The 26,938-nt window shown below is 37.3% G+C and overlaps 1 protein-coding gene across 19 annotated transcripts in view; it reads left to right on the top strand.

The window, feature by feature from the left end:
• Positions 1-26,938, top strand: part of rims2a (regulating synaptic membrane exocytosis 2a) — a 168,004-nt gene that overhangs the window by 12,039 nt on the left and 129,027 nt on the right. For 17 of the 19 annotated variants that reach the window (XM_027171528.2, XM_027171521.2, XM_047808539.1 and 14 more), the window contains exons 3-7: positions 2,607-2,639; positions 3,242-3,355; positions 11,796-12,006; positions 12,878-12,889; positions 21,296-21,543. In XM_027171528.2, coding sequence (XP_027027329.2) covers positions 2,607-2,639; positions 3,242-3,355; positions 11,796-12,006; positions 12,878-12,889; positions 21,296-21,543 — 618 coding nt within the window. The remainder of the gene's footprint in view (positions 1-2,606; positions 2,640-3,241; positions 3,356-11,795; positions 12,007-12,877; positions 12,890-21,295; positions 21,544-26,938) is intronic. The other 2 variants (XM_047808541.1, XM_047808547.1) reach the window with 2 other exon arrangements.

Here is a 26,938-nt window from a genome sequence, read left to right as displayed (position 1 = left end):
GTGTTTGTGTGGAGTTTGCATGTTCCCTTTGTTCTTCATGGTTTCCACTGGGTACTGTATGTTGGTATGGGTATATCCGCCAGTCCAAAGTCACAGATTAGGATGTTGGAGCATCTGTGAATGGGTTTGTGAATGGGTGTGATTTTGTCCTGCGATGAGTTGGCACCCTATCTGAGGTGACTCGGGACACAAGGCTACAGAAAATGGATGGAAGAAGGTTACATTTAACCAGCTGTATCTCCGAAGGTTTAACTATATATTTTCATCAAAAGCATCAAAAGCAGCAGTTTTGTCATGTTTGTTGATACTAGCAACAAAAAGAGAGACAAAGAGAGAGACATAGAAACATAGAAATGTTACTTACTCCACATCAGCTTGTGTGACATTCTTGTACATCTCATTAGCATCAGGTTGTTTTCTACTATTTGGCTAATGAAGCCCCCATGGCTCAATGACATTTACATTTACAGCATTTAGCAGACACCCTTATACAGAGGGACTTACATTTTATCTAATTTTTTTATACAACTGAGCAATTGAGAGTTAAGAGCCTTGCTCAGCGGCCTGTACGTAGGAATCGAACTCACAACCTTCCTTATTCACTAGGCTACCATATCCCCATGACATGTATTATATAGTTATTTGATGAAATCACCAATGACATACCTAAAGTCAAGTCAAGGAAGTCAAGTCAAGAAACTTTTAATTGTCATTTCAACCATATATATATGATGCAGTACATAATGAAGTGAAACAACATGTCTCCAGGACCATGGTGTTACAGTACATAGAACAAAGACAGAGCTAAGGACTCAAGAAAGTTAGTCCTAGCCACATAAGTGTATCAGTGCAACCTAGTACAAACAGTGTGAGACAAAAAACAGTGCAAACAAAAAAATACAATACACAACAGACAATACACAAAATCAGCACATACCAGGGTACAGTACATACTGTATATTCTACAGTACATGTGCAAAAATACAGAAATTAACACTTAATATGATAGCAGCCATGTTTACCAGATAGCTAATACTTTAGCCGTGTTTTTTTATTCTTGTTATTGTTGTATTTGCACATCATTTCTTTATGACACAACTCAAAATCAAATGTTTGAAACAAAAACGCTTCCGAAAGATCATGTGTACATTACATAGACCTGCCAGTGCAATCTTGCAAACCTTCCTCACTCTATAGATTTATCTATAAACTTGCACTATGACTGAGAAGAAATCCAATACTGTAATTATGTAATTATGACTTTCAACAAATACTACATACTATACATACTTTACACTGGCGTTCCAGTCCAACGGCACCGGGAATCAACTTATATTACATTTTTAATAACTGTAAACAAATGAATTATTTTATTTTATCAGATAGAAAATTATTCAGGATGCTGTTGGCTTTCATTGTGAGAATAGTGTTTTTCTCATTGTTGGATAACTTTACAAAGAAGTTTATTGGCTGAAGATAACCACCTTAAAATTTTAGATGGTTATGCATAAGCACTTGGGGTTACCTAATAGAACAGAAAGGGGTTTGATAGCACCATTTATTTGGGACATAAATAGACTTTTTTCTTTGTTTGCAACTTTTCTATAAATATATGGCCCATAGAGTGTCTACTTTTATATGTGCTATGAACAAACTCTTTGGAGTTTGACATGACAAAGAATTTTAATGCTGAACATGAGCACCATAGATCATGATATCTTGCACTCAAAAACCGCACTGGATGGAATGAACTTTGGCTTTGAAGTCCTTCCATCCAGTAGAGGGCAGCGCATGTCCATCATTCCTGTATCAGTGAGTAGTGTTCAGGTGAAAGGGATAAAGGGCGCAGAACGGGTGTCCCGCTCTCAGTCATACATATTAATGAAGCTGTGTGTAGCTGACAGTATCATCTCGCACGAAGGACTGTGCATGCTTTCAGGTCTTTTGTTGTGTAGCTTTGTTTATACTGGGAATTTCAAATTTACGTTTTTTTGGAGTTTCGAACTGGATTCTATTGGTCCACGCTGGATTTTAAAATGATGTGAGAGAACCTGCATGAACTCTTTGTGCTGGCATGCCTTTCGGAAAAGGAGTGCTTTTTACTGGCCAGTCTTTAACGTTTTATTTAAACTAATTAATATATTCTACAGAGTAATGGTTCATTGGACTGTAATTTAGGGCTCTCTGGCTTGGACTTCTTGGCACATACTGGACACTTAGTTGGCTCGGTAGTTGGAAAGCAGCAGTGTCTTTTATGGGAAATGAATGATGCTCTGGTTCAAACTTGTGTCAGAGTTAGAGACTCAAGGAGATGGAGTTGTAGCTGATTTATCTCTACAGTAATCTGTACAGTATCCCTGTTGGTTTCATTTGGGTTCTGTTTTGAATTTATTACCTTTTTTTTAATCAAATCACTGCTCAGTTCTCAGCACTTTTATTTTGCATGTTGAATGGACACGATTATGTAATTCATGCCTCTTTTTGTAAACTGATTTTTTTCTGATTACTTTTTGCAAAACCGATCTTTTGATTTAAACATTTGTTGTTATTCTGTTAAGTTTCACCCCTCCATCCCCACTGAGTTGGTCATTTATTTTTATTTTTAGGGTCAAAGAAGATCCAAAGCCTCAGTCTGCACAGTAAGTATCTCTTGGCAAAGCATAGCATACAGTAGCATAGTCTAGCCTAGTCTAGCATAGCACATCATAGATAGCTCCCAGCTTTGGCCATCTCATGTGCTTTCTTCTTGTGTGTGGCTTCCTCTTTCTCTTGTCAATGCTTTCCCTACCATGGCCGCATACGAGAGCCAATGGACGCACCTGTTCTGCTTTACCTGCTTCTCAGACGGGCTTTTAGTTTTAGAGTGATGATCAGTTTGATCCTCTTTTTCTATGTAACATGTAGTCATACTATATCTGGTTGACTCAACCTTAGATTCACTGGCTGTACCGCTACATGCTTCTTTCTCTATTTCACACTCTTTCCCTGCCTGTCTTTGCTCTGTCTCTGTCTCTCTCTTTCTCTATCACACTCTTTCAATCTCTTTATCAGACAGTGTGTAAGCATCCCGTTCTTCCAGTCCTCTTTCATAGCTGCTCGTTCCTGTTTTCTTCTCCCCACATGAATGTGTCCTGCAGTGCAGCTGTGATAATCACAGCCATACTTTTTTTTCCGTCCTTCCGTGCTGCTCGTGCTAGCCTGTTGTGTCTCAGCCTCGGTGATGTCCCGCTTGTCTGTGCAGGTGGTTCAAAAGTCCCTTTAGTGGGATCACAGACCTGGTTAATAACGTTCTCCAGCCCCAGACTAAGTCACAAAATGAGCCTCAGAAAGAAGCTGCGACGGAGGAGCCAGAAACGTAAGTAAAGAAAAACGCAAGTTGACATCAATAGATCTGAGCAGGCAGAAAATAAAACAAAACCGATGTTCTTGAAAAGACTTCTGAATCTATTCTGTTTGCTTTTCTCCCCTTTTTCTGTTAAGCTATGAATTCTGATATATTTAAACAGAATGTTGAATATGTCAGTTGCAGTTAAAGTCGCCGCCCTACATGTTTCTTATATTTATAAAAGGAATTAATAAATTATTAACTTTATCCGTGTTTAAATTAACATTGAATGAAAAAAGTACCATTTTTATTATTTTTTTTAAACAACATGTTTCATTTAAATTTCACATTTGTCCAAGCTAAGCTTCTAAAACTTCTAAGATTTAATTTGTCAGCTATCTGGCTTTAAAATATTAAGCCACAAAGTTTTGTTTCTCAGTAAGATCTAAACAGAACTTTTTTAGAAGAACCTGACAATATCTAAGAGATAAGTAAACTATATAGTAAAATCAAAGCTGGAGAACGATCAAGTTATTTGTGCAAGGAGATATTTTACAAGCGCTATATATCCAGACCCTATAACACACATCACTGCGTTACACACACAAGCTGTAGATACTATATCACCATAAGCTCACTTTAGATGGACTTTTAGACGTATGTGGACTTTACTGATCTACTGAAGCCAAAGAAATCCTGGCTTATCATCTCAAAGACTTCTGGATACCGAAACTCAAAAACCAGAGATTTATTTATTTATTTATTTATTTATTTTTACTGATTTTCAGGTGCTAGAGATCATATTCTGCATTCACAACTTTTTGTGTTTTGGTATAACTGGTGTACAAGCATAAACACGCAGTTTATGTCCCATATATGCCACATAATTCCAAACCTATACGTAAACCCATATGTAATAAGGTTATATTTGAACTATTGATTATTGTTTGTGTATACAGATGCTTATCAAGATTATTGTTCATCAAGATGCTTTATTTGATATAAAGATCTGGCAACCCTGTTATAGCACATACTTCCATTTTCTTACATCATATAATAAAAAAATTCAGCTCATTAAACAGGACTCCTGTTGCAGTTTTCAAAATGTTTGGGGGAAACTAAACCTGAAGCCCAGAAACATGGAATGCAAATAAGACTTTTTTGTACATAACTTTTTTATTCTGTATATAAATGCTGTAGTCTTTTAATCAGTGGAAAAAGAGAAAATATGACACATTAGCTATGAAATGAGACATGTGAAGCCAGTACTACAGCTCAGTACACCATAATACTTTCAGTGTACTATCTGCTATGCTATCTGCCCTTTTCTGCATACATGAGCTCATAGTTGTTCGTGATTGGCTAGTGTCAATGTGATTGACAGTAGAGAATGTGAATTGAATTTATATATAAAATTATTTTATATATAAAATAAAATGATTCAGAAAGGCATAGTATGGACTCTTTGGGGAGTTTTGGAGAATTGCTTTGGAGCAAATTGTGCCAACAGTCATTGCCAATTTCACTGTACAGTGAAATGGCTTTGCTAGTCCATTTGTGAGGTTTAAATGGAAGCCAATAAAATTCAATATAGGTCTTGTTTATGCAATTTAGGCACACTGTATTTTGCTGTAATTCAATGTCATGAATAAAGAGTCATTTTATCATCTAAGACAAAAACATCCATAAATTTGTGACCTTAGAATTATAAGCTTCATTCTTAACCTTAAGTTACTAGAAGACACTTATGAACCTGTCACTCATGGTTTCAGTATCAGACAACTGGTTTATGTTTCTCCAGACTCCTCTAAGGTGTGTGTGTGTGTGTGTGTGTGTGTGTGTGTGTGTGTGTGTGTGTGTGTGTGTGTGTGTGTGTGTGTGTGTGTGTGTGTGTGTGTGTGTGTGTGTGTGTGTGTGTGTGTTGAGACAGAAAGCAGCATATGGTTACATTTGGGCCATGTGTCACAGCTGCTCTTACTGCTATCTGACCCGGTTTGGTGGCACTGCATTCTGGTACTGCTCGCTGGCTTGCCACTTGAACCCCGCCAGGTCTGTGATGCTCGTATTCCCGCTGTTTAGTGACCAGGATGCCCAAAGTCATTCTGGGGTCAGGGTAGTAGAAGCAGGTTGCTTTTAACCTCATCGGTGTGCCATTAGTGTTTCTTTTTAGACCTTCCTGTGTTTTCACTGACACTGTAGTGTATTTCTGTAAATGTTAAAGAATTCACCATATAAACAATTATTCAGGTATTTGCTATTAAAGACAACATGTAAGTTGTTATTATGGAGACAGTAACGTATAAGAAAAGGCAAACTGATATGAGCTGTTAGAGAAAATTAATGTGTTGTGCTGTGTTCTAAGATTGCTTAGGGAATCACTGCTAAGCTTGAGTTGTTTAAAAATGTTAGTGATTACTATATTGCGTGTGCAATATAGTAATTTTTAGTCATGCTCTTGATGAAAAGACAGAAAGTGACATGACAGGACAGGACAATGTTCAAACCGTTTGCTCTCTTATGTCATATGTGTAAGATCCAGAGCAGTAAAACGAGTGCAACAATCTTGTGTGATGTTTCTTCACTCTTCTGATGGGTTTCATCTGCTCCACTACTTTTTTAAAATATGGTTCAAGATTAAAATCATACCTCTATAAAATATGACCATGATGTTGTTTTTCAGTGATGCTTAAGCACTACAGTAATGAGCTGGTCACATGACTGAATTAGGAAACACATCGAAACCGACACTGGTATTAAGTATCACTCGAGCACTATGCTCATTGTATGTTTTTGTTTGCTTATGACAAACAAAATGGCAGCGATCAAAGCAAAGCAAACTTTTCTCTGTAAAAATACTGCACCAATTTTGTCCAATACAAAAAAAAAATTCCTGAAGTGAAACAAAACCTGTTCTTCACAGCAATCTACTCAATCCATGGTAACTAAATTACCTAGTTAATGGGAAGTGTATATATATTCTCAGGGTCCTGTTTGTTCAGCTTTATATAGAAGTTCATAAACATTTGACAACAGGTCCTATGTTCCCAGGGTCCTATGTGTGTGCATAATGAACACATAAAAAAGCGTCCTTTTTTCACAAGGTCCCATGTTCCCAGGGACATATATTCATGCATGGACTTGAAATGTATGAATGTACACAAAGAGATATTTTTGAAAATCTTAAATGAGCATTCAGCATCTACAAACTTGTTCATTTTATAGGTTCCTAACTTTCATGTGTTTATAAATAATGGATTTTAAACTTATATATTGATATACTGTTTATTTAACTCTGTCAAGTAAAAGATAATAAAGTTAATAGGTCTCGGAAAATGAGTACTAGATAAAGCCTTTTGTAACGTTTAATTATCGTGTGTAATCAGATTATTGAACTGGGGAACACAGGGTCATGTGAACATAGGAGTCTTTGTCATGTTTTCAGTTTGCGAAATATAAATTTGGTGAACATAGGACCCTGTGGACTGAGGAATGACCCCAGGTACTGCCTTTCATTTCAAGGTTCAACTAACAGACCAAGCTAAGTAGCTTAAATACATGAACATGTGTTTGCCTTTTATGACCAACATGTAGAACAGGTATTTTTGTATAAAACATTTTTTTTTAAACTTTTTTATTGTGGCAGTCCTAGATTGAACTGTAACAGAAATAGTTATGGTGAGAGTAGATGTGCTCTCCCCTGGTTAACACCCAAGTGTGTTCACATGTAAAGGGATAGCAATGCTCAATAATTCAGCCCTCTAATGAACGTTGAAAGCCAAACATGAAGGCCAAAAACTGCGCTTATCGCCGTGTTATGGTGTGTGGTGCAGGCTTTGGTTTCTACTGTGGTTGTGGTTGATTGAGGGATTCAATACAAAATGCATGGATGTCATGTGTGTGTCTGATCCTCAGACTCTGACCCTTGATCTAAGAACTGACACCTACCAGGTCATGAAGAGTTCACACCAAATATCGGCATGAGTAGTCAGTGAATCAGAATCAATTTAGCTGCAAGCTACGTAGGTAGACCATTTTATTTTTAAAACAAAAACAGTCAGCAAGTCTACATTTTAAGATAGTAGGTCAATTTCAAATGCTCAGATCTGGTCTTTCTTCCTGGCTGCTTTGTGGTGAGCCATTAGTAACTTCCCTTTTTTTTCACATGCATTATTTTTGTGTGTTATTATCACAATAATTAAATGATTGCATTATTTGCACAATAATTAATTCAAGAAGTGGCAGCACAAAGCTTCATTGCAAAGATGATTAGCTCCGGAGGTTGTTTGACCACTTGTTACTTGTTTATTAATAATGCAAAAACATATTAAACCTTGTAGCACAACTCAAACCTATGATGCAACTATGATCAGTTGTAAAATATTTTGTCTTTTCTCACCTACACCGATCAGTTTGTAAATCCTATCTGATGAGAAGAAACCCCTACACACCTTATTGCTAGACATAGAAGATTAAACTATAGAATGTGATGTATTGAGTTATTAATGTACATGTGTATTTTTTAAACTGCCTATGATCTTATGATTGCAGAAACCCCTAGTGGTAGAAAACTGTAATTGTGGGTAAAGGCATAACGGAGTAATTGCTCAGGAACGTGTTCCTAACAAGGTGAAGGCTGGAGACATGGATGAAATGTGAAGTCAAATCCTGTAAAATGCACGTCTAAAAATGGACCGTGATGATGCTTTGCTTGAGGATTTGGCACACACAACTTTGTGTATTTTTAAGGAGTGCAGGAACCTTCGTTGCTGAGAGTGTTGAGTGACTCATCAGTTTATTTTGTTTGCTCAGTGCAGTTTTAGCTGTCGTCTGCCACCAATGTACTCTACTTTTGGAGAGGCTAATAAGTTCAATTTACACCATGGTTCTATCCACGGGTACTGGCATTATATAAAACAACTAGACACATCTTAGACATGTTCATGTCACTTACACAACAATACATTACATTTCCAAATATGGAAATGCAGAAAATACAGAGAGAACGTCTTCCTACAGGAAGATAATGTATAACTAGAACGTACATTTCCTGAAGAAAATGTGAATGGTGCTTGCACGTGGCAAATCCCGGAGGCTAGTCGAGACGAGCAAGTGACATCATCTGAATACTCTTGAGGAAGTTTTCCTCATTGTGCTGAGTGTTTTGATATGTCACATGTCCATGTTGTGCTAATTTTTTATTTTCACTTGACATCACGTGATGTCATCAAAATACCTGTGAGGAAGTTCCCCTCATTGTTCTGTTTTGATATGTCACATGTACATGTTGTAAAATGTTTTTTGATTTTGCATATTTGGGGGCGGGGCTGCGGCTCAACCAGAAGGCCAGTCAATACACCAATTTAAACCTTTGTTCAGAATATCACCCTAAAGGAACTGGCCGAGTTTGGTGTAGATAGTTCGAAAGCTTGCCGAGTTATAAACCTCCGTTTATAATGGGAGTCTATGGGAAAAAGGCCACTTTGAAACCCGGTACCGGAAGTACCGGTACTCGGATCGCTTATAAAAGACATAGCACACCTCTCCTCAATGAGCCGGTCGATTTGACACCTCATTCATGGGTCGGGCACAAAAGCTGTGGGACAAGTTACGCGCCGAAGTTTTGTCCGGCACAATAGTATTAATGTTGCTTTGCAAGCACCATTAATTATTGCACAACGACAGGTTTAGTTTACCATATATGGCCATGTAAGGTTAGTTTACTATATATGGCCATATAAATGTAGTTTACCATATATGGCCATATAAGGTTAGTTTACCATATATGGCCATATAAATGTAATTTACTATATATGGCTATATACGTTTATTTTACCATATATGGCCATATAAGTTTAGTTTGTCATATGATCATATAAAAGCGGTTGTGACAGTAGATGTGAATTTTTATGTAATACTGTAGTACCATGCCCAAAAGAAGAAAGTATGTAATTTATCCATTATTGACTGCAATGTGTCCTTTAGGGTCCTGAATAGGAAATATACTATAAACAATGTTAGCCCATAGTACCCTGACCCTGTTATTATGCATTATTTTGGCTACATTATAATCCATTGTGTCAAGACGCATTTAAAGTATTGCTTTTCACCGTGACTATATTGTCTGCCAGGTACTATGACGTCTAGGCTCGAACATGAGAGGCCCTTTGTAATGTAGAGTGCATCGTTATGTTTCGCTGCCATGCAAATGCAGCTTCTGCACAAGACTTGATCTGCTTTTAAAATGGTGAACACTCTCGGTGTTAACTTACCGCTTGTCTTGAAATAGAAGCGCGCCTGCAATGACGAGGAACCTGAGAAAGTAGAATTAAGTTCGGCCGCTGCTTGGCACTAAAGCAAACACCTCCTGCTAGTGAAAGAGCGGGTTTAATCGGAGGCAGTGTCAGTGTTGCATAACATCTCTGAGTATTGTGCAAATATAAGGCAATTTAGGTTTTTAATCTGTGTACCATTAAACTTTGCATTCATTTATAGAGAATTTTAGGCATTATTGTTATGAGTAGTGTAATTAGTTAGTGTTCATTAGTTAGTGTGTTTCTCTCACACTTTCACTCTACATCCTTGGGTGAATGGCTTCTGTGCATATTAGTCATACCACAAGGGGTGTGCCATTTTTGTCTATCAGTCTCAGAAAAGGATAAGTAACATCTTTGTCAGGGTTAGTAAAGGAGGATTAGTCTCTGTGTCTGTCTGTCTTATAAAAGGGGGAGTGGCTTCTATGCCTGTGAATTGTACTAAAGGAGGCGTGGCCTCTGTACATATCCTTCATAGTACATGGGGCGTGGCATTCAAGTCAAACAGCACTTCCTGGTTTTACTGCTTCTTAAACCATGCTCACACTGTTGTTCAGTGGGAAGTATTATTAGTTCTTTCTACTTACCAAGCCGTTCATTGAGTTTTGATCTTATGTTCTGTTGTCTGGATTTATCACTATTTGGATTGTGTTCTGGTACCTTTGCTCTGCTATGGTTTTTGATTATTTGCCTGTATATATTCACTGTGATTTTGCTTTGTGTTTAGGATTATTTGCTGTGCTTCTATAATAAACTCTGCAAATGGATTCTACCCCATCTGGTTTATGCATCCTTGTCACACCTTTGTGTTGGTCTCAGTAAAAGATGACTAATCCATATGTCGGTCTTGTTGAAGGTGTAGAGTTCTCTAAGCCTGTCAATCCTAGTGAAGGAGGTGTGGCTTCTGTGTCTGTCTGTTTTTTAGTTTTTCTTTTTTTTTTCTCTCTTTATGCTGCTCCCTGTTTGGCACAGTGGATCACGTGGTCCGCATATTAGATTTGGCACAGGTTTTACACCAAATGCTTCTCCTGATTCCATCCTCCCATTTTATCTGGACTTGAGACCGGCACTGAGAGCTAACTCTTCAGTAGCAGTGTTCGGTGAGATGCCTAGAGTCAATCATATAATTTAAATACACAATATGGTTAAAAATATGTGGAACCCTGACCATCACACTTATATGTGGGCCTTCCCTTCAAATTTCCCTTCACTGAAAGTAGGAGACCCAAATCTCTTCCAGCATGTCAGTGCACCTGTTAACAAAGCAAGCTTTATGAAGACAAGACTGAAGTGGAAGATCTCATGTGTCCTGCACAGATCCCTGATCTCTACCCTGTTGAACTCCTTTGGTATGAACTGTCTCAGGTCTCTTCATCCGATATCAGCACCTGAATTCACTAAAGCGTCTGAGGCTATATGGACAGATCCATATAACCACACTCTAAAATCTAGTGGCAAGCCTTCCTAAAAGAGTCATTGTAGGATATAGGTGTGATGGCTAGGTGTGCACAAACCTTTAGTCATGTATTAAACCTAATACAGATAAAAGCATCACATTAAGTTTTGCCATGATGACATGATAATCATAATGTCAACATTTTCAAGCAACATTAACAGTACAAAAGCACAGTACATTTTGGTAGCATGGATTTTTTTTTGTGGTCAAAAATGGGTGAATGGTGAAAATGGATAAAAAAAAGATGTAATTTCATATAAAATTAACCCGTGTTAGTGTGGAGAAGGGCCTCGGTCAAAAAGGTTCACCTCTGTTCCTGTCTGCCCCTGTAACAGTATGATCTCAGAATGTTCTCAGTATATTACTTGATTCATTTTAATCATCTATTAAAAAAAACAATAATAATAATAATAATAATAATAATAATAATAATAATAATAATAATAATAATTTTTATTCACTGATTCATTTCACTTCATTTTCCCAGCTAATCCTAAATGAAAAATATGTAGAGATGTAACACTAGAACTTATACAGTACGTATCTTCTTCTTCTTCTTCTTCTTCTTCTTCTTCTTCTTCTTCTTATTATTATTATTATTATTATTATTATTATTATTATTATGCACTCCCTAACAATATTAGTTGCACATCCGTTTTTTTTTTCTGTTGCTGTATTTTCACATGCTGCCTTGCATTTACAGGAAGTTACACCAGCAGTTCGAGTCTTATAAGGACCAGGTTAAGAAGATGGCGGATGAGGCACAGACCACTCCCCAGCTCAAAGGCGAGGCTCCCATCTGTGGAATTTGCCACAAGACCAAGTTTGCTGATGGCTGTGGTCACCTCTGTTCATATTGCCAAACCAAGTTCTGTGCCCGCTGTGGAGGACGAGTGTCTCTCCGCTCCAACAAGGTATGAACATATTACGTTCAAGCTTATAGCAGCATATCATAACCTGTCTGTGTAGGGAAGATACAGGATCTGTGTAGTTAGTTAGTTAAGCCTTTACAGGTGTACAGTATATGCTCAATATAAATTGTCCTGTAAATTTACACATACTTTCCAGCTGCATATTACGCATTACTTTGACTTGTTAACTTGTTCATGTGTAGCAAAATGATTACCATAAAGCTTGTCAAAAATCTTATGTGCATATTACAAGATGTCCCCAAGGTAAAAAGCTTTTATCTCAGGATGTTTCATATCACACTGCGAAGCCTTGAATTATGCCACGTAATATTTTGCTTTCCTACTTAATGTCATAACAGGATTTTCATCTAGCTATGTTAATGCGTAGACTTTGGTATATTATAGTACATTTGTGAATCTTAAATAAATGTATATTCTCTCTCCTTGGTTTTGTATGTTTAGCTATTAGTTATATAATCTTCTCTATTTTCCTGAAAGCAACAAATATAAACAATACAAACTTTCTTTTTTTGTTTTTTTTTGGCTTCAATAAAATCTGAATCATTTTAATGTCAACATGCATCTAAAATCTGTCTTTTGTAGCAGATATGAATGATTAAGAGACAAAAAAAAATCTAAAACAAAATCTGGCACCTCGATTTAAACCAAGTAGTAGAAAAAACATTTGTGCAATTCGTTTAATAACCACCAGAGGGCAACAACGTCTTTTTCTCCAGGCTTGTTAATGTAGTTATTGAATGCATTTTTAGGAGACCATAAACACCTTGAAACGCACGAGTATGTGTCTTAATGTTACTCACAATCCTTCCTCTTTGTTTTGTCTCCTTTTCTCTCCCTTGTGGAAACTCTACAGGAAGACAAAGTGGTTAGCATGTTTTCATTCCCTTTCAGTGCCACACTTCCTGTCAGTAGACTGTTGCACATTTGCAGTATATGAAAGTCTATGTCCCAGGGTTCGGGACATAGAGAGAGGTTCCATGGCTAATGAACAATGCAGACAGTGAATTAAAAATATTAGGATCAGTTAGCATTATCTGATGCTAACTCTGACAACTGATTTTTCATTGTTACCTTATATCAACAAATCAAGTCCTAAATTGATAATAGTTAATAGCTGACCTTCATAGGGAATGTTGAATTTTAGCCAGAGACCTTCTCAATGTTACATTGGCATCATTGCTTTATTTCCATATCAGATTCATTCAGTTGTTGTACTCACAAATATCATCTTTGCTTCCATTGAATGTTTGGTATTTATTTAGTGCCGTTAAGAGCATTATTAGTAATGTTACAGGACATATTAGCATTATTAGCTCAGTCTAGTAATTATTTAGCACTTTAAAAATGTTTAATACCGTTTAGCTTCTTTTTTTTTTTTAACTCAACCTCAGTTCTTAGTTCTTAATATTTGGTAGCGTATTTCTGGTTAGTATGTCGTATGTGGACAATAAAAGACAAGGAGTATCATGTAGGTGGTGGCATTCAGAAGCATGTGTTATAATGTAGATACAGCATTGAGCCAATACTGTGAAATGTCTTCTGGGTCATTAAAAATAAACTAATACTTTTCCTGACATGAAATCTGCAACGTGAAAGTGTTCATTACTTGTTCAGCTGCTGGTCAGGGTTCGCTGTTGTGTCTCCTGTCTGGGGTCGTCGTTAGTTCTCAGGTATCTCAAGTGTCATGGTAGCTATGTGCATATAATATGCATGTGTGTGTGTGTGTGTGTGTGGGGGGGGGGTGCATGTATATTTGAGGAATACAGTATACTCAGCCAAACAGGTCATGACTTGGCATCCTGGACAGTGCTGGATGACTGTGCTTGGCCTTGTCTGCTTGACACAACGTGCACAATTGAGGTCTGAACAGAAAGACAGAAAAAGAAAGAAAATGAGAGTTGTGTATTGTCCTAAACACTTGGATGAGACGTGAAGTATGACAGCATGAAGTATAAAAGTCCTCCTTTATCACTTAATGCTTTATCTATTAAATGAATGCAAAAGAAACTCATCTCAATGAATACATACTATTGTTAATGTGAGTTGCCTTTTGGCAATATAAGCAATATCTTACTAGTCCATACAATTCAAACTATTTGTTTTTGTTCCTCCTCTACAGAGAGTCTTTCTTCCTGGTGTTTTTATGTATTTTAAAGAGAATTAATCTGAAATGACCAATAAACGGTATTCTGAAAAACAATTAGTGGCACATCCTTCGATGTTGCTAGGAGTATTTGGTGTCTGAGAATTTCACAACATAGTTATGTGAAAACATTCACTTTCCACAATGTATAAGACATAAACGTATACCTGGCCGAATGCCTCTGAAGCCATGCCTATCGAAACCTTTTACCATTTACCTTTAAGTTTTTTGGTTTAGTGTTAACTATAAATACACCACTTTCAGTCACGCTAATCTTTCTGGTGTAGTACTTAGCATAGAAGTGTATGGTTACAGTCTAAGTGTTAGAGAGGCTCACACACAGACGTTGCTTCATGTTGTTTTGCCACAGCTCCGCTTCGCTTTGTTAACGGATTCCCTGGGCGCCATGTTTGACAGCTAAGCTTGCTGCACTAGACACCTGTAAATATTGATGCCGTCTCAGAAAACACGATCTCTTTCACCACGGCTGTTGCTGTCTGGGGGTAAGAGAAGACAGAAAATGGTGATGGAAAAAAGAATGGGTTTCAACACACTGCTTTTCACTGACATGCAAGCCTTCAAAGTGAAACAGCACAGATTAAATAGTTATTCTCAGGTGTGGACATCAAAGTGCATGCATTGCTAGGTTGAAAATAGTAGCAGGTAGAGAGCAAAGCTGAATTTTATCATAAAAAAGGTGCTAAGTATAGAATCTTTTCATTTGAGCACCAAGTTGAAGCAATAAAAAAATCCTCCAGTGAGTCTGAATGCTAGTTAATAATTAGCGGTTTTTTGTTGCCCACATATTAGCTCATTTTCCTTTGAGACCTGTGAAAAAAACATTTCTTCTAATTTGTCAAAATGCTGTTGATAGTAATATTCATATCCACTTCCCACTTTACCTTATATAGTCATCCAAGACCCTTTAATATGAATTAGCAATGAGGTGTAAGGATTTTAGCAGCTAGCTATCAGCTAGCATCTACAGCACAGTTAGCAGTGGTGAATTTGTGTCTACAATCTCAAACAAATGCTAAATAATGCTGAATAATTTCAGTGTTCATTTAATTCACTGAATAATTTGCTCCAATTTGCTTTGACAGTTGATTTATAAACAGAAACGGTAAACAAATGACCTAAGATGAAGTAACACAAGCGTTAATACACATGAACATCAGACATTAATTCATCTAGTGACATTTACATCCTCACACATCTTCATTGAGACTCATTCATTTCCCCTACATTATTATTTAAAATACACCAGACGTTCTTGAGGACTCTTGTGTCCACAGAAGTAAACAATATTCTAAAAGCTTTTTCACCATTTCAGAAAACTATAAACACATGAATATTCATCCTATTAACATTAATAATATGGGTGCTGTTGGAATAATATGGAATAATATTGTGGATGCTTTCGTTAAATTCAAAATAATATTTTAAGTGGGAACTTTTTGCAGTTAGTTTCTGGAAATATAAGAGAGTTAATTCTTTCAATGAAAAGGAAATACCTGTGTAAATATATAGGCATTTTAGTGAGTGAACATTTCTTAAAAGATGATGTAAATTTTATTAATCTCAGGATTATGAATATAAATACCAAGTATATGAAGATAGTATATAAAAAGCCTGAATTACAGTCATAAATAAATAAAGTTGACTCGCATATCCAGGGTTGGGAGTTTGATTCCTGCCTCTTCCCTGTGTTTGTGGAGTTTACTTGTTTTTCCTGTGCTTTTCTTTATTTTTCTTTCTTTATTTATTTTTTGTTTTTTTTACTGGGTAGTATGGCTTCTTCCCCCAGGCCAAAGTCATGGGTTGTATGCTGATTGGCATCTCTAACTGGTTCGTAATGTGTGAGTGTTTGCGGGATTGTGACCTGTAATGGGTAGGAGTCCCTTGTGCCCCTGGGGTAGGCTCCAGGTTCCCTGCCACGCTATTCCCTGCCACGCAAGAAAATTGATGGCTGGATGGATACGTATTGTCTTGGAAGATTTGAAACATTCTGTCCATAAACTATACTGGAGTTCCTCTATATTTAATAACCCCATCTAACTTCAACAAATGCTTCACTCTGCACCTTGCAGATTTCTTGCAAAATGTTTGCAGGAAATACAGACAGCAGCGACAAGACTGTGGTTTTGATTTTTTTTTATACGTGTCATTTTTGAGAGTTTTGCAAAATAAATTTTAGACACATTTAATTCAAACTAAACAATAGACAAAGTGTAAATTTTGTTAGAAGATATTGTTAAGCCATCATTCAGTTCTTTGAGAAAGAATGATTTTTATGAAAAAGAAAAGAAGCCAAAATGGAAGAAATCTTTCAGAGCAGGCTTTTTGTTCTCTGAGTCTTGTTTGGGTCACTGGGAAGCCGGGCCACATGATACCTATGACATCTCACTCAGTGCTGCATTAATATTTCACTACATCTTTGCGGTTAGCTCTTCTGCTTTGTGCTGTATACTATCTGGCCATACGAGATGACATTCATCATATCACTAACACCATGGTAGTGTAAGACTCAAACCAACATATCTGTGAAAAGAGAGATCCTGTGTCATAGACTAGACAAGATTTTGGTGTAGTTTAGTTGCTTTGTTATTCCTGTTTCTGTATTTCTGTTTATGTCTTTATACTGATGTTGATGTAGAGTTTTATTCAGGTTACACGTTAGTAAAACTTGAACGAAACCTGAGAAAGTGGTTTCACTTTTTTTCTAGGAAGTTTTCACACGTGCAATGTGGGCATTTGTCCACTAGAGGGCGGTAGATGAACGAGAAACGCTGACGATCAGCTGGAGGTCGGTGTGTTAAAGCAAAATTGCACGTGGGGTTTTGGAAAAATGCTCAATAACATTTTCCCAAACAAATAATTAATTAAATACAGATTAATGAGTCATTTTTTTTGGTTAGTTTATCGGCCACACAAATCAGGCTGAAAACATAGACGACTAAAATACAGCAGTTAAATAATTTCTGTGACCTTCAGTACACAGAAGTCAGTGTTGTGTGAAATGTGGTGGCCAACAACAGCTGTCAAACAGCTCGCTTCTGCATCAGCTATTGATGCAGTGCACAAGGGTTTCTTTTCTGAAGGTTCCCGTAGACAGGGAGAGAGAGAGAGAGAGAGAGAGAGAGAGAGAGAGAGAGAGAGAGAGAGAGAGAGAGAGAGTCAAGCTTTTCATTATAGCAGTCTATTTTTGGAATCAGGTTCACTGACTATGAAATGTGCAAACTCAGGAAGAGGTAGTTGTGCAATAGCGGAAGGGAGGAAGAGAAGTGAACTGAAGAGGAAAGAAAAGATGAATTAGAATTAGCTGTGCTGGCCAACGAGATGATCTTACAAGGAATATGTTTCAACAGTGATGTACTACTGACGGTTATTCATTTGTTCTCTAATACATTTATTTGTTCATTGATTTCTTTTCACTAAGCTCTTTATTTATTTATCTATCTATCTATTTATTTATTTATTTTTTAATGGTCGAGCGAACGCTAAATTTGGGGCTTGTTTGCAAAAATGTTAAATTAATCTCGAATCTAGTTAAATAAAAAAAAAAATCTAGGAATATTTGAGTATTGAATATTGAATATTTTTAAGCAAATCATCTAGTTCATGTGATAATTTAAAGCTTACAGATAGTAAATATGTCTGTAAATAGGTTTAATAATCTTTGTTTTTTTTGTAACTGTTAGAAAAATAGTTAAATATGACTAGATTCACACAGGACAGTGTACACCCATTCATAACAAGTGACAATGTAACATAGGTGGCATCTACCACATTTATGAGGAAACCTGAAGACCCTGAAGAGGACATAAGGAGAATAGGTGAAATTCTGAATAGAAAGTAATCCGAGCTCTGGATCATTTTAAACCCTGGGTAGAGAAATGTTTCACAGTTTAAAAGCAGGGTTAGCATGAGTTGTTTTTTTTTTACCTGAGGTTATGAAATCCTGCACCATAGCAGGCTTAGCAACTGTGCACTGATGTTGTGTTAGAATGTTATAACTAGATGCTAGGCAGCAGAAACCCGATCAGAAAATGAGCCTTCTTATATTAAAACCAGGACGTAGCAAATGAGGATACACGTGACACTGAAAAAAAGATTGTAAGCTGGACTCCAGTGAATGTCTGGTCAACTAAAATGCTGTGTTCCTCGCTGTTGCAAAAGCGTATAAAGCAAACCACTATTTAAAGTGGATGTGTGCTGTATCTAAGGATGCTTAAAGCACAAATATGCAAATAAGGAGGTTAAGCCAGGGATTGGGAATGTACAGTGTGGAACGTCAGATTATAAACTGCCAGGATTAATCAGTAACCAGGGGTAAAGTACTGTATGAGCAGTGTGAAAGTGAAGCAAAATAACCCAGGATTCTGTTTACCCAGAGTTTATAATGACCCAGGATGAACTGTTTTAGTTCAGTATGTACAGAAACATATCTAAGTTATAAAAGCAATTTAGTAGTAATTTAGTTTTTTGATAGAGTATTTCTTTCACCACTCAAAACTATTCATTTTGGTGAAATTAATGCAGTCCAGCTTTTAACAGTAAACATCTATAAAGGTACTAAAAGGCCACTGTTTTATATTGTATATCGTAACTCATATTCCCATACATTCACACTACTGTTCAATCCTACTGTACCATTACAAATTCAGCCATCACTCTGAAAAATTATAATCTTGCATTTAATATTCATCACCGGACTTTAAATATAGTCCTGTCCTGGTCCTGTCTGGACTTCCTGGGCATGTTTAATTACCCCTGGAAGATAATCACTGAGAGATGCACCAATTTGATGCTAATTGCGATCAAGCCTCTGTAAATAGGTCAGAGCTGATGTGCCCGGTCATGGCAGGAGCTGAAAGAACAGGGATGAATCCAGGACAGAAGAGTAGAGAGATCAGACTAAAGAAACCTACGGAGGGTAGAGTGCCAGGAGTAATAGATGACTTCACTGGCAGCTTTTAGGAATGACCCTGCTTTGGTGTTTGATAATATCTAAAATTCATCTAGAACTGTTCAGATTCAGATTTAAATACGGATACTATATCATATCTAAAATTATATTATTAGCATAAAATGGTAATAACCGTACCATTCTGTTTGTTTGTTTGTTTGTTTGTTTGTTTATGCATGGTATTTAGTTAGTATGGTACAGTAACTTTGCTGTTTCAACATTGACTAACTCTTATGATACTTTACGACAAGACCCAGTTACATAAACTCCCTAACTTACAAAGGTCAGTATTACGTGACAGTAAGAGTTGAACAACAATGATTAGGCTACGTTTGTAATTAATAATAAAAGGGAAAATAAATGTAGTCAAAGATAAATCTACATTGACACATGCAGAGATTTGATCGCTGCCAGACGCTGTACTATGAAGTCGTCAGTAGGCGTTGCTGCTAGTGTTTGCTGTTGTAATAACGTTTATCTGTGGGTGGTTTATACGTATCTGTCGTTCCTCTTACTGACAGAACTTAAGGAATACTTTAATAAAAGTTAATCAGAAAAACAAGATCACAGCTCCGTGTTTGACTTCATTCACAAAATGCATTGGTTTATTGTTAGCATTTCCGGAGTGAAGCACAACTCTGTTCATCTTCAAAGGAGGTCTCCTGGTGTCTCTCATGTCGGCCAGACTGGACTATTTTTGCCAAAATGATAGGAACAGTCTGCTGTACCATATGCCACCTCACTCCTCCTCCCTCTCACTCTCTCACTCTCTCTCAAACATACACACACGCTCAAATTTATAGCAGATGCCTAACATATACAGAAGCAACTTGGTAATAATGATATTTGTTTAAAGATAGGAGATTTTATGAGGAAGTCCACACTCCATGTAGAAAGTCTACAAAGTTTTTTTCTGAAAGACTTTCAAGTAGATTTTCCATAAGGGTAATATCTACTTGAATGTAATCATAATTAATTATAGAATCACACAGTTTTTAAACACGCTTATGTTTCCCATTTGTTTAGTATAAGGTTTTTTTCCACATAGTTTTTGCACAGTTTATTTATTTTTATGTGACATTTATACAAACACAATTTGTTTATTTTTTTTATGTGATTTATACACAGTTTATTTTCATGCGATTTTACATTATTTATTTATTTAGTTTCATTTTCATTTTTACACAATTTTATTATTCTCAGGTGATTTTTACACTATTTATTTATTTTCATGTGATTTTTTCACAATTGATTTATTTTCATGTGATTTTTACACTATTTATTTATTTTTATGTGATTTTTACACAATTCATCCTTTTTTACCCGATAACAATTTCAGTCGCTACAATACACCATTCATTTATTTAGGTTGATTATTTAGTTTAATTTTTATCTTTTTGCTTTCAGATGTGATTTTGCTCAAATAAATCATTCTGTTTCACATATGCACACATTCTGAGGTAACATGGCATAAAATGGTGAAATGCATTTTCACACAAGTTTAAGTACCTACTTTCTAGAATTTCTTTTTTGAGCATAATGAGGGGTTCATCAAGGGAAATGGCACCTCTTTATGCCTTACTCAGTCATCACCTTCAGCGATTACTCCTGCTCAAACTACAGATGGTATCTTTCCATTTCCAAACATTTGACCCACCGTTCATGGCTTCATAATACTCATACACTCATGAAAAATGAGTATATGTATAGTCAACCTCCAGCTGACCTCATCACCACAAGCTCACTGTTTTCAGGTTATCCTGACAGCTCACTGTGGGACGTAGCACTAATGAAGCTATCCTGAAAAATGGTCTTAATCCTGATTCATTGGCTTTGGTCCTACTTTAAATTTGCACTGTTAGGTTAATGAACTGTCTCTCCCACAACAGCATTTTCAGCCTCATCCTCATTTTCAGTAAATAGAGGTCCAGAGTACAAAGCCATGATTAGCAAAGAGTAGTTAGCTGCAGTGTACAAACAGGTTCAAGAGTGCAATAGAAGTGATCTTATTGACTAATCAGTGTTGTGCAGTCCCACAGAATTTAACATCTAATTACATTTTATGTTGCTCACCTCATGGCTCTGCACTGTACAGCACTAAAGTAGTGAAGACTAATGTAATATCTGTGGCTAACCCTTTTCTTCTTTCTTTCGATCAGGTAATGTGGGTATGCAACTTGTGCCGAAAACAACAGGAAATCCTCACAAAATCCGGAGCCTGGTTCTACAGCGTACCAGGCTCCACGTTGCCTCCGGGGGTTACCGGGGTCATGCGCAGGCACCATGAGGAAGCCCCTCAGGAGAAGAAAGCCAAACTGCACGAAGCTCCGTTATTATATCAGGGCACCACAGTGGAGCGCAGCAGGGCCCCCGGTCTCCTTCGTCAACACTCCCTTGACCCTGAAAGGTAAGGATCAAAACGGCACTGGGCGTTTGTGATACTCTCACTTATCCTTACTTACTGATTGCCTTTAGTAAGCTTGAAAGGTTTGACCTTGGTATTTAGTTCAAGCGATACTTGGATTAATCAAGTTTTTTTATTCGTGCTAGTAAAATTTTGGGTTACATTTACAAATGTTTTCATAGCCACCAAAAATGGGTTAGATATGTGTTGGTTGAAAGAGCAAAGAGTAATCATGGCTACCAGTTAAACATCGTTGCCTAGCTCCATTACTACTTACAATTTTGCTAAAAACGGAATAAAACGGAAGTCATTCATTTCCTATGGAGAGTTGCAAAGGGGCTGCGTGAGGTGCCGAACATCTGCGGATCCGTAATTTTGGGATCCGTTTTGAGCGTTGGATCCGTTAAAAAAAGTAACTTGTGCGACTACACCGCATCTGATATGCTGACCGGAAAGGTTTTTATTAAAACGACCGGCAGATGTTAGTGAGGAAAGACTAAGAGTGACAAAAAAGGCAAAAACAAGTGAAGAGAAAAGCGATGAAGAAAATTAAGCAAAATTACTGTAAAGGAAACAGAAATTGTAGCAATTAAGTTCAGTTAAGTTAAGAGAATTTCAGTTCTGTCAGGACCACTTTGTCAAAAGAGAATTTATTAGATGATATGCATACAGTTAATGTTGGCGGTATGGTTCTGTTCTGGACAAAAATCCACGCACCCGTCTGTGCGCATGCATGGTCAGAGCGCGGAGAGCAGCACCTAGAAAATAGAATAGACCCCCCGTATAACAGAATCACAAATCGTGCATAGTATTAGATATGCTCGCTTACGTGTTGTTGGAAAGTAATAAACGAATGAATGGATAAATAAATAATTAAATAATTAGAGAGAGGGGGAACCTTGAAACTTGAAACCCATAAGTGCTCAGAACACTAGCGACGTAGGAGGAATCGCCACTGATGCCGTTAAAGCCGTGTACGTTGAGTGAAGCTGATAGCTGACGCAGAGCTTGCCTTAAAAAGAAACAAGCAGATGTGCTGTTTGAGATAAGATAATTCCACCTTGATGTTTTTTAATGAAGGTCTACAAGTAAATTTATGCCTCACTGAGCTAGCTTTTATGATCCTTTTATGGCGATTATGCAAACTAAATTAAAGTAACACTGGAAATGGGGTAGCTCCTGCTTGAGACAAATAAATGCTTAAAGGTATTTGTACCAAGCAGAGAGTACCCTGTCAGTAAGGTAGTGTAATTTCAGAACAAGCTATGGGTGAGCATGTACAGGTAAAATGAGCTGTCGGATGCACCAGCAATCGGACTTGTAGCAACAGAAAAGCCGCATTTGCATAATTATAATCTAGTGGAAAATACTCGGTGCGTGAACTGTTTTATTCTTGTAGTTTTTTATATATTATGTACAAGAGTAAGCTTTATAACTACCATGTTATATTAGCTTCCCTATAGGCATGCTCAAAATTTGAGTAGGTAATGTAATGCCGCATCTTGATAGTTTTATGTTTAATGGTGCATTTGTGTTCACTTGCATTGGGGAAAGAAGAGGATCAAGGGAAGGTCTCTTGTCCGTGATCTCAATGTGATTTGGTGTGGTAGTGTGAACGGAAGGGGTAATTTGAGGGTATCTTCATGATGTGTGCATGGTTAGCACTTTAATGCAAAATTCCATTCATACTACAGTAAGACCTCATGAAAATTACATTTTGTTCTCCATCAGCAACTACAAACAACCACACCACAGTCACTGAGATCACATTTTCCTCATTTTAGTCTTTGATATGAACATTAATACTGAAGCTCTTGACCTGTATCTGCATGATCTTAGGCTTTGTGCTGCTAACTCATGATTGACTGATTGCATAAGTGAGCCAGTGCACAGATGATTATTTAGGAACCTAATACCCAGAGCATTGGACTCCACTGCCACCTTTAAGGGGGCTGTTTGTGCTCTCAGAGGCTCTCACATCTTCTCTCTCTCTCTCTCTCTCTCTCTCTCTCTCTCTCTCTCTCTCTCTCTCTCTCTCTCTATTAAATCCATCTATGACGTCCCTTATACGCTATATTTCCACTTGTCTTGACTACATACAAACAGATGCCTGCACCCTTGAAGCCAGGCCACATGCTGTGCGTCACACTGATCCCATGTGCTTGTGTTTCTGCGGGACACAGGGGATTGTGGGTAATCATGGTGCAAAACGCCACAGGGAAGGCCAGGTGATCTCACCTGGACTTGGCGTAGGTTTGTCGTGTGTCAGCGCATGAGTGGGTGTTAGGTCTTTCTAGGTGAATTTTTAACAATGCTATTGCCAAAAACAGGTACAAAAGTATGTTCAGAAGTCCTTCTTCACTCCTCTCTGACTAGGAGAACCATATGACTAGGATCGTAACTTAGCACCGCCTGCACGGATCTGAACAATCAAGAATAATTGATAGCGTCTAAGTCAGTAAGCGCTTCTAGATAAAAATAGCCGAAGCACACATGCTATGTTTCTGCTGTTTGTTTAGGGTACAGGGGTTTCAAACTTTATTGCATAAAAACCTCTTGCTTCCTGTTTTAAACATTGTTCCTACTGTACTTTTGTGCTTGTTGAAACACCGCGAAAGGTGAGAGGTGTAAATCGTGTCTAACATATGGCTATGAAGCAGTGTCTGATTTCAGCATTATGTAACAGAATGCATTAGTGCATCGCCTTGGTGGACTTCACAGCTCCTTTCGCACAGCTATTTTTGTGCTTTAAAAAGTCCAGCGAACGCTTTTTGTCTTAAAGATACTCACTTACATATTTTTGATACAAAACAGAAGATAAATTTACTTCCATATGCTAGCTGCAGCAATCAGGGGGATTCTTTTTTTCTTAATGGAATTAAGAGACTGTTTAGCTCTATTTAAATGTAATTATTATAAATCTATAAGCATTTTAGTGCTCGATTCCATCATTATGACATAAACATCTCAAATATAAGTTTATAATTAAGTATATACTTATAGTATAGTATTAAGTATATTCTGCTGATTTTACTTTATGTTTTGAATTGTTGCATAGTAAAGACGCATCCAATTATCTAAAAATCTATGGAAATATTCTTAGGAATGTAGAAACCATGAAGCTGGATTTGAACTGCAATTGATGCAGTTTTTTCGGACAACAATTTGTATGATAGCTTTAGGACTGAAACTGGCATGAACAGTTTTACACTCAAGTCTCCATCAGTGGATTTGAATAAAATAGACTTAATAAAAAAGTAGAACGAATTTCCTGGTTGCATATTTGCACATAATTGACCATCTAGTGCACAGTTATAGGTGAGAAATTATTTATAATCTGGTGTCTGATGAGGATTGCTTCCATTCCAACTCTGGTCTCTGTCAAGGTGAGATTTTCCTTGCCGTCCTGGCTTTGTTAGCTATTAGGACATAAACACGTCCCGAATCATATACTTGTAATCTATTGTATGCCACTTTGTGTTACCCCTAAAATTCCAAGATGAAGTACCAGGATGATGAACTTATTTAATCAGAAAAAATTGGGAAGTGGGGAAAAAAGTGGGAAATGTTGGAAATAAAATACATGGTCAAAGATTTACTTAAGTAGAGGTAGAGCGGCATGGCTACAAGTTACTGAATCTGGATAAGAAAAAAATTCAAGCTAACCAACAGCAAGACATCTTACAAATGTCTTTGAAAATAGCTCGTTGTGTGATTTATTTTTCAACGTATTCCGGTAATGCTAGCAGCGTCACATTACAGCGTCAGATTACTAAAATTAGAACACTAGGCGCTAGAGTACATAGTATATAGTGTATGTGTTTAGTGTGTAGTATGTCATTTGAGACGCAGCTACAGTCTCAGATCCCCGTTCTGACTCGCTCCATTTCAGTTAACACACTGCTGAAAGGACGGCTGACTGAACGACGCCCTTCTAAATTCTGCCTAAAAGCTGAAAAAGCATATTCATTAATCTTAAAGAACGTATAAATTAACCCCCAATTTCCTCCACTGGAAAAAGCCTTGACAGCCAATTTATACCCAGAAATAACGTGCAAAGGGCCCTAATTTGTCTTGGTCTCTGAAGTGTCATTTCGAATGACCACATGGGTACAGAAAAAGAAAGAGAGAGTGAGAGAGTGAGAGAGCGAGAGAGTGAGAGAGAGAGAGAGAGAGAGAGAGAGAGAGAGAGAGAGAATAAGAGCGAGGGCGGTTGGATGAACCAAGAATTGCGCTAAGGATTCAAAATTAATTACGGCTGTGAAATCTTTCAAGGTTTCACACTTCTTTTCTGTCAGTACCTCCTCCCACCATCTGTGAAACGTATTGTTGTTTTATTAGCGCAAGACAAAACATGACGCCCAACAAGCCAGGCCTTTTCACAAGAACAAGTGCTCATGTGACGGTCCTGCATATGGATATTGACTTCTTTTTCTTCAAGGCCTGGAATTAAATGCACAATTATTCATTTAGCAGATGGTTTTATCCAAAATGAGACTGAGTGTTTTTGCTTCAAGCAACACCACTAGCTCTCTGGCAGTCCTGAGATTTGAACTTCTGTTAATTAGCCCAGAATTTGAGGAGAATCTTAATCTGAAGAGGTGGTCATTATTTAAAATGAGACATTATGTAATAACTGCGCACATAACTTTATTTCCATGTTGTTGTAGCTGGTCTTGTTTACTGAAAAGCCTGAACTGAAATGCACTGCAGTTAATGGCGCTGAAGGAGTGACAGAAGCATTGACTAAGACAGGAAGCGTTCTGTGTGAAATGCTGAAGCAGCACTCAGGATCCTTTTTTTGTGGCCCAGCGATCACACATCTGGAGAAATGTGGATAAAATGGTAGAATAGGGTCTAAAAATTGCACCTGTCTCACCAGCAGCCCCAGGGAGGCTTTGGCTAATATTAGATTCCCTCCTGTCTCTCTACACCACAAATAACAGCCAATAATTACAACATTGGCAAGCTTGAAACTTCAGCTGAGCTTTCAAAAAAAAGTCCATTTTGGAGGACATACCAGTCAAAGTCAATGAACGTGATTAAAGTTTGTATTTGTAGTATGTTCTCTAGCAGCTTGAGGTTTTAAGTTTATAAAGTGGTAAAACTGAAAGGGAAAATGCTCAGAGAAAGTAGCTCAGTGGTTAAGGTATTGGGCTGCTGATTGGAAGGTCATGAGTTCAAACCCCAGGTCCACCAAACTGCACTGCCGGGGCCCTGAACAAGGCCCTTAATTGCTCAGTTGTATGAATTGAAATATAAATCCAAGTCTCTTTGGATAAGGGTGTCTGTTAAATGTCGTAAATGTAAAGTCACGAATCTTATGGTGTGGGTTCTCCATCATTCTGAGCCAATCTCCTAAATTTAGTTCCTGATCTTTTCAAACACAAAATAGAAA

This window comes from Tachysurus fulvidraco, chromosome 25 (assembly GCF_022655615.1).
Source record: "Tachysurus fulvidraco isolate hzauxx_2018 chromosome 25, HZAU_PFXX_2.0, whole genome shotgun sequence".
Lineage (NCBI taxonomy): Eukaryota > Metazoa > Chordata > Actinopteri > Siluriformes > Bagridae > Tachysurus > Tachysurus fulvidraco.
Note: the sequence above shows the minus strand (reverse complement) of the source record. Positions and strands in the feature narration are given on the sequence as shown.